The following is a 12,844-nucleotide window of genomic DNA, read 5'->3' on the forward strand; positions in this document are numbered from 1 at the left end:
TCAAGCCAGGATTTCCTCCCCTTTCTCCCTTTGTAAGTGTCCCTCTGAACAAAAAAATTCCTCTTTTAGTATCTACTTTCCTTGTCTAATAATTTTTCTTTTCGTTTAAAGAGCTTTATTCACAATACAAAAATTTGTGTATTTTAATTGTGCTTTTTATATTGTCTGTTTTATAGTCTGGATTTATGAATTTTTTGCCTTGGAATAATAACGAGTAATTGAAAATCTTATGATCGTAAACCAAAAACAACCAAAGGCACCAAAATTCTTTCACAATTTAAAAAAAAAAAAAAAATTCTCACATTCTCTCGTTCATTAATGGCTCAAGTTAGCATCTTAAAAGCCTTTTTAGTGGTTTTGGTCATAGCATGTTTAAACCCCAGACGTTTTTATTTTTTATTTCATTCTTTGTTATTGGATCATTGAAATGAAATTAAATCTTTGAAAATATTAATTCATGAAAACCAACCAAAACTCAAAAAAAAAAAAAAAAGATCCAGCAAAAAATCCAAAACCTAGAAAATCAACCATTAAGCATGGAGATCCACAGAAAGAAATTCCTGATCATGCCATTTCGTTTCACCCAATCAATGAGACTCATCACCACTTCGTCCCTTATCAGGGCCTTCATCTTTGTCTTTTTTTAAAACTGCCTCCACATTGCATAACAACTCCATCTTAATTTTAGTGTTGGAATCTTCTTTTTCAGGGCTGCTAGAAGTTCTTTTCCATGAGGTTTCTGTTTCGATTCGATAATGACGCGCATGAGGTTTGGCTTGGATAGTAACGTTCTTGCGGATTGGTTGAGATTTAGAGAGGAAAATAGTTCCATTAGATGAAAGGAGTATTAATCTTTGAAGATATGTTTTGATTTAAGGAAATTATTTTTTTTACTTTGATTTGTTCAAAGTTACAACTATGGAGAAATTAAAAAATTAGGAAAAGGATGCGAGAAAGAATTGATAAGATAAGGAACCGATAAAGAGATAGGAAAAGAAAATAAAAGTTAAAAGTTAAAAATTTTCATAATTTTATTTTTAATTTTTTAGCTAGTTCAGCACTCAAATTTGACCTTTTTTTTTCCAAGTCAAACAACAAATTTGATTATTTTTCGACTGCGCAATTTAAGAGTGCATGTCTTTCATAACCTAATTTTCATTTAAAAAGATCTTAAATTATTACAAAATCGATAACATTTAATCTTTATTCATATAAAATACTACATTTAATCATGAATTTAACAATCACTCAAATATTTAATTTTAAATTGAACATTTAGCCACTGATAAAACAACAGGATAATAAGTAGGTTTTTTTAAAAAAAAATGGAGAGCATTTTCAACGGAATGATAAGGCAACGTAGAAATGGTGGCACCTAAACCCGAAATTTAGAACTTAGAGCGATTCATTAGCCACTCCTCTATTGACTTTCTATGGTAAGACCCGATAACAAAAATGTGAAACTGTAAATTCTAGAAAATAGATTTTGGTATACAGTGTCCACAATACAACAGAGAGCCTGCTTACAAGAATAGACTACATATCCTCTTACCACCTTTGATTTCTGGCCTTATTGCCTCTTGCCATACCAATTTCCAAAAAATGCAAGATGATTATTCAGCCCCACCATTTGAGAACAAAGCATAAGAAAATTGATTAGGACAAACGTTAAAACATGGAGATCTAACCATTACGTTTCTCTCAAGACAACGTAGTTATTAGGTCCATTTGTCTTTTGTATCTTAGAAATTCGCCTTAGAATATCTGCAAAAGCCTTCTTGTCCTGCACCAAAGAGAATTATCTACTTAGAGTGAGAGTAATACTTCAAAAAGAAAACACAAGAGAGACGGAAAAACAAATGCGAAAAACTAACCTGAATATATACTGAGGAAAATTTTTCATTTTTAGATTAATCTCTTTATCTTAATGGACCTATCTTGCCTTCTTGGTCCACAACAAACTAGTGCAGTTTCTAACATGCAGGCACCTTATTTATGATACTAAACTGTTTATTCTTCTGAGTTTAAAAGCAGATTTTCTATCTCAAGAAAGGATGAGGGCCCACAAACATGAGACAGAAAAGAATCTAATCTAATAACAATAAAAACTATATGAACATTTCAGATACCTATCAATGCTGAACATATAGACCTAAGGGATCGAGTGAGCATAGATTTCTGAAAACACAGCAATAAATATTAAACCAACAAAAGAGGCTAAAAATGGATTATGCAAGATGTTATACCTCTGGAGATTTTAGCCTAGCTTTAAATTTAGCAACAAGATCTGATGTCGTTACAGGTGCCTTTTGTAGTAAAACCGCTCTAATTTCTTCTTCTGTTACAGGTCCAGCAGTTGATGCTGATGCTGATGCTGATCCTGCTTTTGAAGATGATGATCCACCAGCAGCTGATGATGATCCAGCTTTTGCAGATGATGCTGTGCCTTTGGAATGCACACTGCCTTTGGAAGCAAGTGCACTTTCCTCTTTCACAGACGATTTTGACTCCTACCCCTCAAAAAGAAAAATTAAGTTAACATTTAAAACAAATTTCTTCTTAAAAATATCTACAGGTGCAAAAAGGCAAGTTTTTGAGATTTGGTAACATACAGATTCTGATTTAACCTTCTTCAGAGGGGCACCATTAGATCCCTTTGTATCATCACCATTTACTTTTCTCTTTGCCTTTGCAGACTTAGATGTAGTTGGGGTTCCCCGAGCTGAAGGTGCTGGTTTCATTAGACTATTGTCAGCAGGTTCTTCTTTAGGTGCATCGTTCTGCTTAGGAGCTAGTACAGGATTAAAGCTCATATCATCATCCACCTGAAGTAGCAAAAAAAACAAAAAAAACAAAAAACCCTCTTGGCATAAGCATAATTAGAATAGACACCACAAAAAATTCAAGTAAAATCAGGCATCAGATCAGTTAGGTCTCTCTTACTAAAGAAGAGATGACACACGCACCATAACCATACAGAAAATGATAAACCAGAATGATAAAATAAAAGAAGGCCATATTAACCTTGTTAGCTTTTTTGTTAGCCAACAAAATATTACAATCAGCCATTAGGAATCTTAAAAACTTACATCCTCATCCTCAACCTCATCCTCATCTGTATCTGAATCATTAAGCCCACCAGCTTTCCCTAATAGCTTCTTCAACTCTTTTCCAGACTTACTCAGTCCTCCTTCCTGCTCTTCATCCTCCTCGTCTTCATCCTGAAACAAAACAGAAATTTTATCTGCTATTGCTAAAAAGGAGTCAAATTCCAGTCATGATGGTGACTTAAAAAATAATAAAAGAAATATCACCCCTAGAAACAGAAGCAAAAAAATTATTTTGGTGAAAAAACGCAAAATGCAAGTAGAAAATACATTAACTTTACTCTGAATCAGGTATCAGTGACAATTAAAATGATGCATATTTGCAGCAAACCCATGGAAGTAAAAGCAGTCTATCACCAAAGACTAATAACTCTCAAGCCTAGAAAATTGTATATCATATTATTTCTTGAAACTGCAAATTTACATTTATTGACATTCTTCTCAGCAGATTCTCTTCGTACATAATGAGAGAACCTCAATACATTAACTTTACTACTGTTAATTACTAGATTTTATTTCTGAAAATCTCACTTTCCTCTTTACCCACTGTGATGAAACAAGATCTATGCGGCAGCTTTTGAATAGAGAAATTTAAAAGAAATAAAGATGGAAAGATGTCTCATCCGGTACAAAGTAGCTAAAGCTCTAAAATCAACCTATTATCTTGGTGTATTCATGAAGCTTGAAACTGATTCTTACGAGACAAACAATACGCTAACAAGGCAATGCCATCCTTAACTTGCAAGTTTGATAAAACACATAAAATATACCTCCTTGATTTCCGGAGGAGCAGGAACTTCAGGGGCCAAATCCCTTTCCTCAGGATCATTACCAACAGCTTCATCATCTTCAGTGAATATTTCCTCATGCTCCCAATCATCACCTAAACAAAAATGTACAGAAATAAACTAGGGGCAAAAACAAAAATTCTGCTAAGAAAAGAGAAAAGCTAAGGGCCTTCAGTGTTAGATGTGTGTACATGTGCATTCATGTGCACAACATTAAGAACAGAGTTAGCATATACCTTTTAAGGTCGTTCTGTCATTCAGTTCAATATATTTTGGAAAGAAAAAAAAATTTAGATGAATACTTTCCATAAAGTAGATTCAGCAAAGTACATTTACGCATTTTAACCATTTATTCAAAATTTTGGATAGTAAAGGTCCAATTCATTGGAAAGCTGTCTTCAGAAGAGATAATTAGGTTTCACATCATCTCTCCAATAGTTAATTTATATACTATTTCTAATGCTAATTTCATTGAAATTCTGGCGATGAAACAAAATAGTCTATAAATCAAAACGATAACAAACAAGAAAATAGACACCAACTAAGACAAAAACATGAGCAAAGCTCACCTTTCTCAATATCATCATCATCCATATCAAGATCTCCTCCCTTTGGACCTTCTTCATCATCATCACCATTTTTTTTGTTGAGTCCAAGCCTATTCTTTCTGGCTGCTTCCTCTTCTTCATCTTCCTCTCCTCTATCTGATACATGACCTTTGTCATCATCACCAGTTGATTTTTTACGCCCCCTCCCACCAGCAACACCACTTTCCTTGTCATCAATCTCCTCCACTTCGCCAAATGCTGCAGCTCCATTATTTGCAGCTTTCATCATCCATCTCTCATATCCATCTGCAGTCTTCCTCCGGTTCCTCATTTTTTCTTCCGCTTCTTCCAATGTAAGTTGTTTGTATTGTGCAACCTTGTTGAAGTTGTACCTGTCAAAGAGTACTACCACTGAAAACCCATCTAACAAGATTCAAATATAGCAATGTTTCGCTACAAATAACCTATTACAGTAGAGCAATGAATGGTAGGAACAGCGTTAAGTAGTCAAAACAAACAATCATATATGTCATTCATACCAAGAACCAGCCGGAATAGCTACAAATTCTTTTCCTTGCATCATAAGCAGGTAATAAGTTGCAGACTGTGAACCTTCAAGATGGCCATGATACTGAGCCTGCCCTGTTTCATCCTCCAATAGCCAAGGTTTGTTCTTATATTTCTCCTATATGATAGGAGCCCACAATAATGACAGTTGGCATCAAAGCAAATACAAGTATAATTATATCAGTCCAAGGAAAATTTTCCTCCTTAGAATATGGAATTTACTTATTATGTTTATGTAACTATCAACCTTGGTTGTGTAGCTTAGCAAAATGATTTTTTGTTCTACTATTTACTCGTACTTCTACAGCAAGCAAAAAACACATGATATGCCCACAGAAAAAATATGGGTCTAGCTCTGAAATCGGGAAAGAATTCCATAAAAGACATACTTGTCAATGTCATCAACCTTTTGTGGAATTTGGAGTTTGCACTAGCGGCACCACATAATTTGAGCTATTTCGTCTTAAAGTGAAAGGTAGGAACATGCAAGCAACAGCTGAAAAGGATAAATCTAATACCCGCAAAGCATCAGTAAGTTGGCGTCCTTGTAGTCCTTCTTTTTGCAGAGACCATTTATTCTCAGCATTTTTCTTCTTTGAAAAATTGGGCAAACCAATCATAAACCTACCATTAAGTAGTTCTTCTCGGTGCTAGATCTTGCTCTAACATTGTATTCCTAAATTCAGAAAAAGAACCCGGGAATTACATTGAAGTCCAGCTGAGAAGGGAAAATTTAATACAAGCACACGCTATTTCCACCAACATAAATTCAAAAAATTATGTCAACAATTAACCCAAGCATTGTAAAACTATTAGTGAAACATGAATATAATTATAAGATGTAGAGAGGGAAAATGAACTCGAATCAAGCGGGTGACAATGGCGCCACAATCGAAGCATTTGCCTTGGTTCTCGGCCATGGTTTTGCCACAATTGACGCAGAGGGTCATGTGCTTACAGTTGCTTCCATACAAATCATTGGTCGATCCACAGCCGCTACACTACGGCTTCAACATTAGATCAAAAGACATCTTCTCACAGAGAAACAAGCAAAGAGGATAGGGTTTTAAAAGAACGTTAAAAATAAAATTGAATAATCAAATTATACGAGCGCTTTTTCGGTGTGTTGAAATCAAGGTAAGTTAGGAAATCATTTTGAGAGAGAATTTATTGGATTGATTTCTGATCTGTGAAATGGAAGGGACGGGATATAACTCCGCTTTGCTCTGCCAATCGAGTGAGCTTTTAGGTTTTGGGAGAAATGTAAAAGTGGAGGATCGAGTCGCGTTTTCCTAACGAGGACAGGTGTCAGTTTTTAAGAATTTTACTTTTTAGCACAGTTTTTAAGATTTTTACTTTTTAGCACACATGTGAACGGTAAACAGGTCAAATTATGTCATTCGTCTTTATATTTTACAAAATTTAAAATTTAATTTTTATTTTAAAATTCATATAAATTTAATTATCATATCATTTTGATTTAATAATTTTAATTCAATCATTAATTTTATTAATTTTTATTATTAAAAATATTGATATGGTCATTAACTTAATCATGTAATCGTTTACATTGTTGATGTAACATTAATTTACTAATATAATCATTGGATCAATGAAACAATTATTAAATTATACAAATAATTTTTATACACACACGAAATTTAAAATTTAGTTCTTTTAATATAAAAATATTTTAAATTTTTTTAAAAATTTTTAATTTTTAAAAATATTAAATTAACTTTTTAATATTTTAATATTTTTTAATTTTGTTTCTGAAAGTTTTCTGTTTATAATTTTTTTGATATTTAGAAATTTAAAAATTTTCTAGAAAATTTCAATATTTTGAATTTTTTTAAAATTTTCTAATTTTATAAAAATATTAAATTTTATTTTTTCAATTTTTTTAATTTTTAAATAAAAATCATTTTTTGAATTTTTTAAATTTAACATTTTATTTAATTAAAATATTTATTTTTTTAACTTTTTAGAATTTTTATAAAATTTTTATATTTTTTAGTTCTTTTTTTTACAAATTTTTTATTTTTTAATATTTAAATGAATAAATAAACAAATTATAAAAAATATACAAGTCTTTAAAATTTTTTCTGTTTTGGTATATTTGAGATAAAAAATATAAAAATTTATGGTAAAACAAAGAAATAATAAAACCGATTAAAGTTGAGTTTGATTTTGATAATTCTTGAGAATTAAGTTTTTATAAGAGGAAAAAGAGATTTTGATAAAATCTTGATAGATTCAGTTGACATTAAAATTTTCATAATTAATAATGAATTTAATCGATACATAAAGAGTTCAATTCCAAGCTCAGATAAGATAAACTACAAAGTCAAGAATCATCATATAATATAAAGTTTTGAGTTTTGAAGAAGTCTCAAGTAAATGGAGAAATAAAATTAATTAGCAATTGAAAAGAGAGATCACAAGAACAATTAACAATTCAACAAGATAATAAGCAATTAAGCAACCAATAACAATCAAGAAAAAATCACAACATTAAAAAAACAAAAAAGAGTTATACACATACAATTAAAACAAATAGAATCGAGCAAAATTTTTTTTGGGAGTAGGCCTTATTTCGGGTTGGTCTAAGACCATTGGTTGGTACATTTTCTTTTATTTTTATTTATTATGGTGTTATATTTATTTGTTGTCTAATATGGTTTGGGATAATATTTGTGATAATAATTCTTTTATGAAATTATTTTGTTTTGTTAATTTTTTTACTTTTTATTTCTATATTTATTTATTTATTCATTATTTATTTAGGTTTTATTTTTTTATTTATTGATTTATTTAATTGATGAAAATAAAATTTGACTTATATATTTTTATAAAAGTATAGATATATTATTAAGAAATTGAAAATATGTTTGTATCATTATTTGTCATTAATATTTATAAATAAATAAAAAGAAATAAATTGATTTCTTTGTCATAAAATATTTAATAAATCCAATGATGCAACTTTTTTTAAGTAAACAATGAGTTTATTTTAAATATTCTTGATGTGAGGATAATTTTTTTTTGTGAAAACCTAAAAGCTTTTTTCTAATATTTAGATATCAAAATTAATAAAAATAAGCAATAAAGACCATTTTAATTAAGGTTTATATAAGATAACGTAAAACTAATTTGGTACTAATTTTGGATATTCTGATGTTGCTAAAACTTTTTCTATACGTAACAAACTCTCGAATCTAATTCTATTGATATAAAGTAAAACTTATTTTTTTAGAGTCATTTAGTTTAAGTTTAGAATAATTTTAAAAATGATAGATTTATTTAAGTGATCAATCACACTTTGATAAAAAAGATTGATAATGATTCTATTATTTTTGTGTTTAATAGACAAATTTCGGACTCGAATATTATGACATACATAATTAGCTAACAAGATGAAAAAACAATTAAAGGTTAAAGTACATTCTAATCTTTTCTACATTTAAAATCAAAATATTAGTATAAAATAAAAAATGCATTTGAGACAAAAAAAATGTACAAACTTGTTTATAATGAAAAAAAAAATACCTTGGACTATGGCATCTCATATTTATTTTAACACGTACAAAAATTATATCATATGTGTTGAGATATTTTTAGGTTTAATGATGAGAATTGCTTAAAGTTAAGTTAATGAACCTATTTGACCTGTCAAGAAAAAAAAAGTCAGGGGACGTGAAATTAAGATTTTAGTATGCATTTCTATGTTTAAATCAATATGTACTAGAAAATAAAGACAATGAATAGAAAAGAAAATAAAGTAAAAATAGAATAATCCAAATTAGATTTCCCTCAAAACCTTTACCTGTTGTTTTTTACACCTTTATTTCTAGTATTTCAAACATAATTCAGTGTTACATGAGTTGACCAAATGTAACATATGAAACATGTGACAGTTCGTACCGTCTTCCTATTATGGATTTCATGGGCCGATTTAATAGGTCTAATAATTTGGAAACTTTACCAAGGTTATAGTTATGACTAAAAGATGTGCAAAGAGTTTATTATCAAAAGAGAAAAAGGCTTGGATTCCATTTGATTAGTAGAAGATGACTTTTTTAAGCCAATTTTTCACAATTGGAAAGAATTATTGCTAGATTTTAGTGTGTAATTATTATGTGAAGTGAATAAAAACACCATTTACTCATAAGATTTGAAGGGTAGCTCATACTTCATCTTTAATATTATCATCTTACTTATATTTATATATATATATATATTTTTTCATCTCATGTTTTTAATATCGTACCACATGGATACTATTGGTAATTTAAAATAGGTTGCATCTTACATTAGATAAAAAATTTTAATTATTGATGAACAAAATTAATTTTTGTATTAATTTCATTCATATTTTAAATAATTATGTTTGAACAGAAATAATTATCATATGACAAATGATAATAATTATTTGAATATAAATAGATTATTATTCATAAGGGTCACGATTCTACGAAAAGTCATAACCATTTGAATAGAAATTTATGTCTGATCATTCATTATAAATAAATCTTTTAGTAAAACTAATTTCACTACTTCTGATTTGAAGAGTTTTGAGGTTTTATAGTATCTTAGAGGCATAATTGCTCTTAAGAAAATGTTCTTCGAGCTTCAAAGTAAGTTTTTTTCTATAATTTCTCTTTTCTTATTTATTTTTTCTAACAATTTAAACGTAATTATGATATTTATATTTTGCATGAGGAAGATACAAAGAAAAGAAATTGGCAAAGTTAGAAAAATCGACTTTTGGAACAAGCATGAAAAGCTTTAATTATCAAAATAATTTTTTGGTGAAATAAATACTAAATACAAGATAAGTTTTCTTGTTATTATCTTTCTAGTTTTTATATTCTACTAAAAAAATTGATGATTAATAATTCATAAGAGATTTTGAGTCTTAATGAATTTTATTTTCTTTATTGACTATCATTTTAATCTTTTAATTCTGAATTAAATTATTTAATTGATGAATCATGATTTTATGATATGTTATATGTGGATTTTCTTGATCATAAGCATTGAATGGTCATGAGCATAAAATGGCTATGGCGCACCTGCTAGCTAGCTTGATTATAAATCTTTTATAGCCTTATTATATTTTGGTTTGACCATGTTATCAAATCAAAATGATAAATTCTTGAGAATTATTTCAAGGCATAAAAAATTGTAAATTTATAAATATTTTCGAATAAGAAGGGAGTATATATGTTTTTATCATAAAATCATATTTTATGGTCCTTATTCCATGATTGCATTTTATTGAAAAAAGAATAATATATAATTCATATTATTTGATTTATATAATATTATTTTGACAAGAAATAAACATGTTATCTAAGATAACTTAAATTCAATTAGAGAAGTTATATAATTCTTTGCAATTAGTTAAAATGTTTTCTATTTGTTGGGTGAAAAAATTTCATGTATTTTATAATTTGGATACAAAATTTATAATATTGTGTAGTTATACATGAAATTTTGACTGTTTTTAATGACATGAACCGTGGTGATATGGCTTTAATGTCTAGGATCAAATAATTTTTAAGTATCTAAGAATTGGAGTGAAAACCTTAAAATGAGACTATAAAAAGCATGAGTTTACTAATTTTGAGGTTAACTATATTTGGTATCATACTTATTGATTTATACTCTCATATTGAATTGAAATAAAAATTTTGGAACTATTATGAAAAAGAAATATTAAGGTATAGAATATTTACTAGTTAAATTTCACTGAGGGTGGATTTGAAGGCATTTTACTTAAACAAAAACACCCACCAAATAGTAAAAAAATAAATAAAATAGTAATTTGATTAAGTATATATGATATCTTGATAATTGAATGAGATATTTTTTAATAAAAAAAATGCAAATTTGCACATAATAGGAGTGATAAGAATCAAAAGAAATAAAACTTGCCATCATAGTGTTGTAAGATTTTAGTATAACTTAGTAAAGTAAAATCATAAAAGGTTCTTAAATATCTTAAAAAGATTACAATGGCTTGGTTTATTTATTGAGTTTATTCAATTGTACTAAAAGAATAATTGTATTAAAATATATAAAAATGTAGACATAGAATGGTTGAAATTTTATATTAAAGAGTATAGAGTTATGACTATAACTAACACATTATATATTTCCTAAAATGACAAGAAAAGGGCAACAATGTCTAGAGCATATAAATGATATGTAAAATAAAAAGTTAGGACATATTAGCCTGAAGTGATTATATTAGAGATTCAATCTCATAAGGGAGTAATTACTAAAAAAGAAAATTAAATTTCAAAATATTTAGTTAGTAGTACTGTAAGTAGAATGGATTTTGTTAGCTTAAAGATTTGGAATAAACCAAGAGGGGGGTGAATTGGTTTTAATAAATTTTTGAAAAACAATATTCAATAAGCATAAATTTTGCTAAACAATTAAACACAATAATTGGAAGTAAATGAGAGATAGGGATAGAGAATATAACACCTAGATTTATAGACGTTCGGTCATTTCTTAGGCACCTACGTCCTCTCTCTTAGCCTTTTTTGCCAAGGAGTTCAATCCACTATAAGTGTTAAAGATTACAACCAAGCTTCTTTAAGTTTTACAAACTCAACACATTATACTCTTAAGGGTTATCCTCCCTCTTAAGCTCACAAACTCACAATATAGAGATATGAAGTATTTTGCAAACTCTAAGAACCTCCCAAAGGTTGGGTGTTTGCTAATTTGAAGTACATAATGGTATAGACAACAAAATAGAGAAAAACTTATATGAATTATGTACTTTTCTAACTTGGAACAGCTTTGAATGCTTGAGCAAATTGGTAGGTGAATAGCAATAAGTTTCCTTGGCTCTTGTTACTCTTAGTTTACGGTGGAATACTTGATTTATAGTTAGGAAGCAGTTGAGAGCCGTTGGATTGCATTTAATAATTCAAACCTGTAAAAATTCAGACAAAAAAATAGCCGTTGGGAGTTATTAGCCTTCAGGGGATCGATCCCTTGATTTATATTTTGTGCATGATTTGCCTTACCCGAATCAATCCCTTTTAAGAGATGATCGATCCCTTTTTTGGGTTTTCGAACTAAGGAACATTTTGTCTGAGTAATCGATTGATCCCTTTTAAGAGGGGATCAATCCCTTGCCTTAGGTGATCGATCCTTTATGTGATGGGATCGATCCATTTTTTTTTAAAAATTATACGATACAAGCATTCTGTATGAAAAAGTGATCGATCCCTTAAATGAGGAGATCGATCCATTTTGCTTTAAAACCTCAACCAATCAATCCCTACAAGGAGGGGATTGATCGTTTTTTGCAAAATCTTAAGAACTTTCGATTTTGGTTGAAAACATGTTCAATCCATTTTGGTAGGGGATCAATCCATTTTATCAAAACTTGCATAAATCATGTTTTGTTCCTAAAAATTAAGTTATTTTGGTTCTTAAATGAATTTTGGCAAGATAGAAAGGTGGAAAAATGTTCAATTTAAGCTTAGACAAGATTGAAACAAGTTTGGTAAATTTTTACTTTGTCAAATCAAAACTCTTAATCAATTCAAGGCCAACAATCTCCCTATTTTTGATATAAGAAAACTAAGTGAAAAATTTGCTTAAAAATATTTTTCCTTTTGAAAAACAAGCTCCCCCTTAATCTATGAAAAACCAACTCCCCCTGAAGAATATAACTCCCCATGAATTTAAGCATTAGTTATAAGCTAACTAAGCAAACTCAATATCACCAAACCAATATCATTAGAGTCATCAAATCAATTTTTCATATAATATTTCTCTCCCTTTTTGTCATAGCAAAAAGGAT

At 29.0% G+C, this 12,844-nt stretch overlaps 1 protein-coding gene across 4 annotated transcripts; it reads right to left on the reverse strand.

Moving 5' to 3' along the window:
- Positions 1-1,447: 1,447 nt before the first annotated feature.
- On the reverse strand, positions 1,448-6,245 carry LOC111275251 (transcription initiation factor IIF subunit alpha-like). 4 transcript variants are annotated; one of them, XM_022860456.2, is made up of 9 exons: positions 5,871-6,245; positions 5,529-5,686; positions 4,983-5,128; positions 4,465-4,835; positions 3,878-3,990; positions 3,090-3,221; positions 2,613-2,825; positions 2,247-2,510; positions 1,448-1,783 (listed from the first exon to the last, which is right to left on the reverse strand). In XM_022860456.2, exons 2-9 carry the CDS (start codon positions 5,628-5,630, stop codon positions 1,691-1,693), a joined length of 1,434 nt encoding a protein of 477 aa, XP_022716191.2. In that variant the 5' UTR covers positions 5,631-5,686; positions 5,871-6,245; the 3' UTR covers positions 1,448-1,690. The 4 variants fall into 4 exon arrangements, with proteins under 4 accessions (XP_022716191.2, XP_022716189.2, XP_022716187.2 ...); XM_022860454.2 differs by having other exon boundaries at positions 5,400-5,686; XM_022860452.2 differs by lacking the exon at positions 4,983-5,128.
- Positions 6,246-12,844: the final 6,599 nt, after the last annotated feature.

The sequence above is a fragment of the Durio zibethinus genome, chromosome 26 (genome assembly GCF_047325235.1).
Source record: "Durio zibethinus cultivar Kanyao isolate XHJ-2024 chromosome 26, ASM4732523v1, whole genome shotgun sequence".
Classification (NCBI taxonomy): domain Eukaryota; kingdom Viridiplantae; phylum Streptophyta; class Magnoliopsida; order Malvales; family Malvaceae; genus Durio; species Durio zibethinus.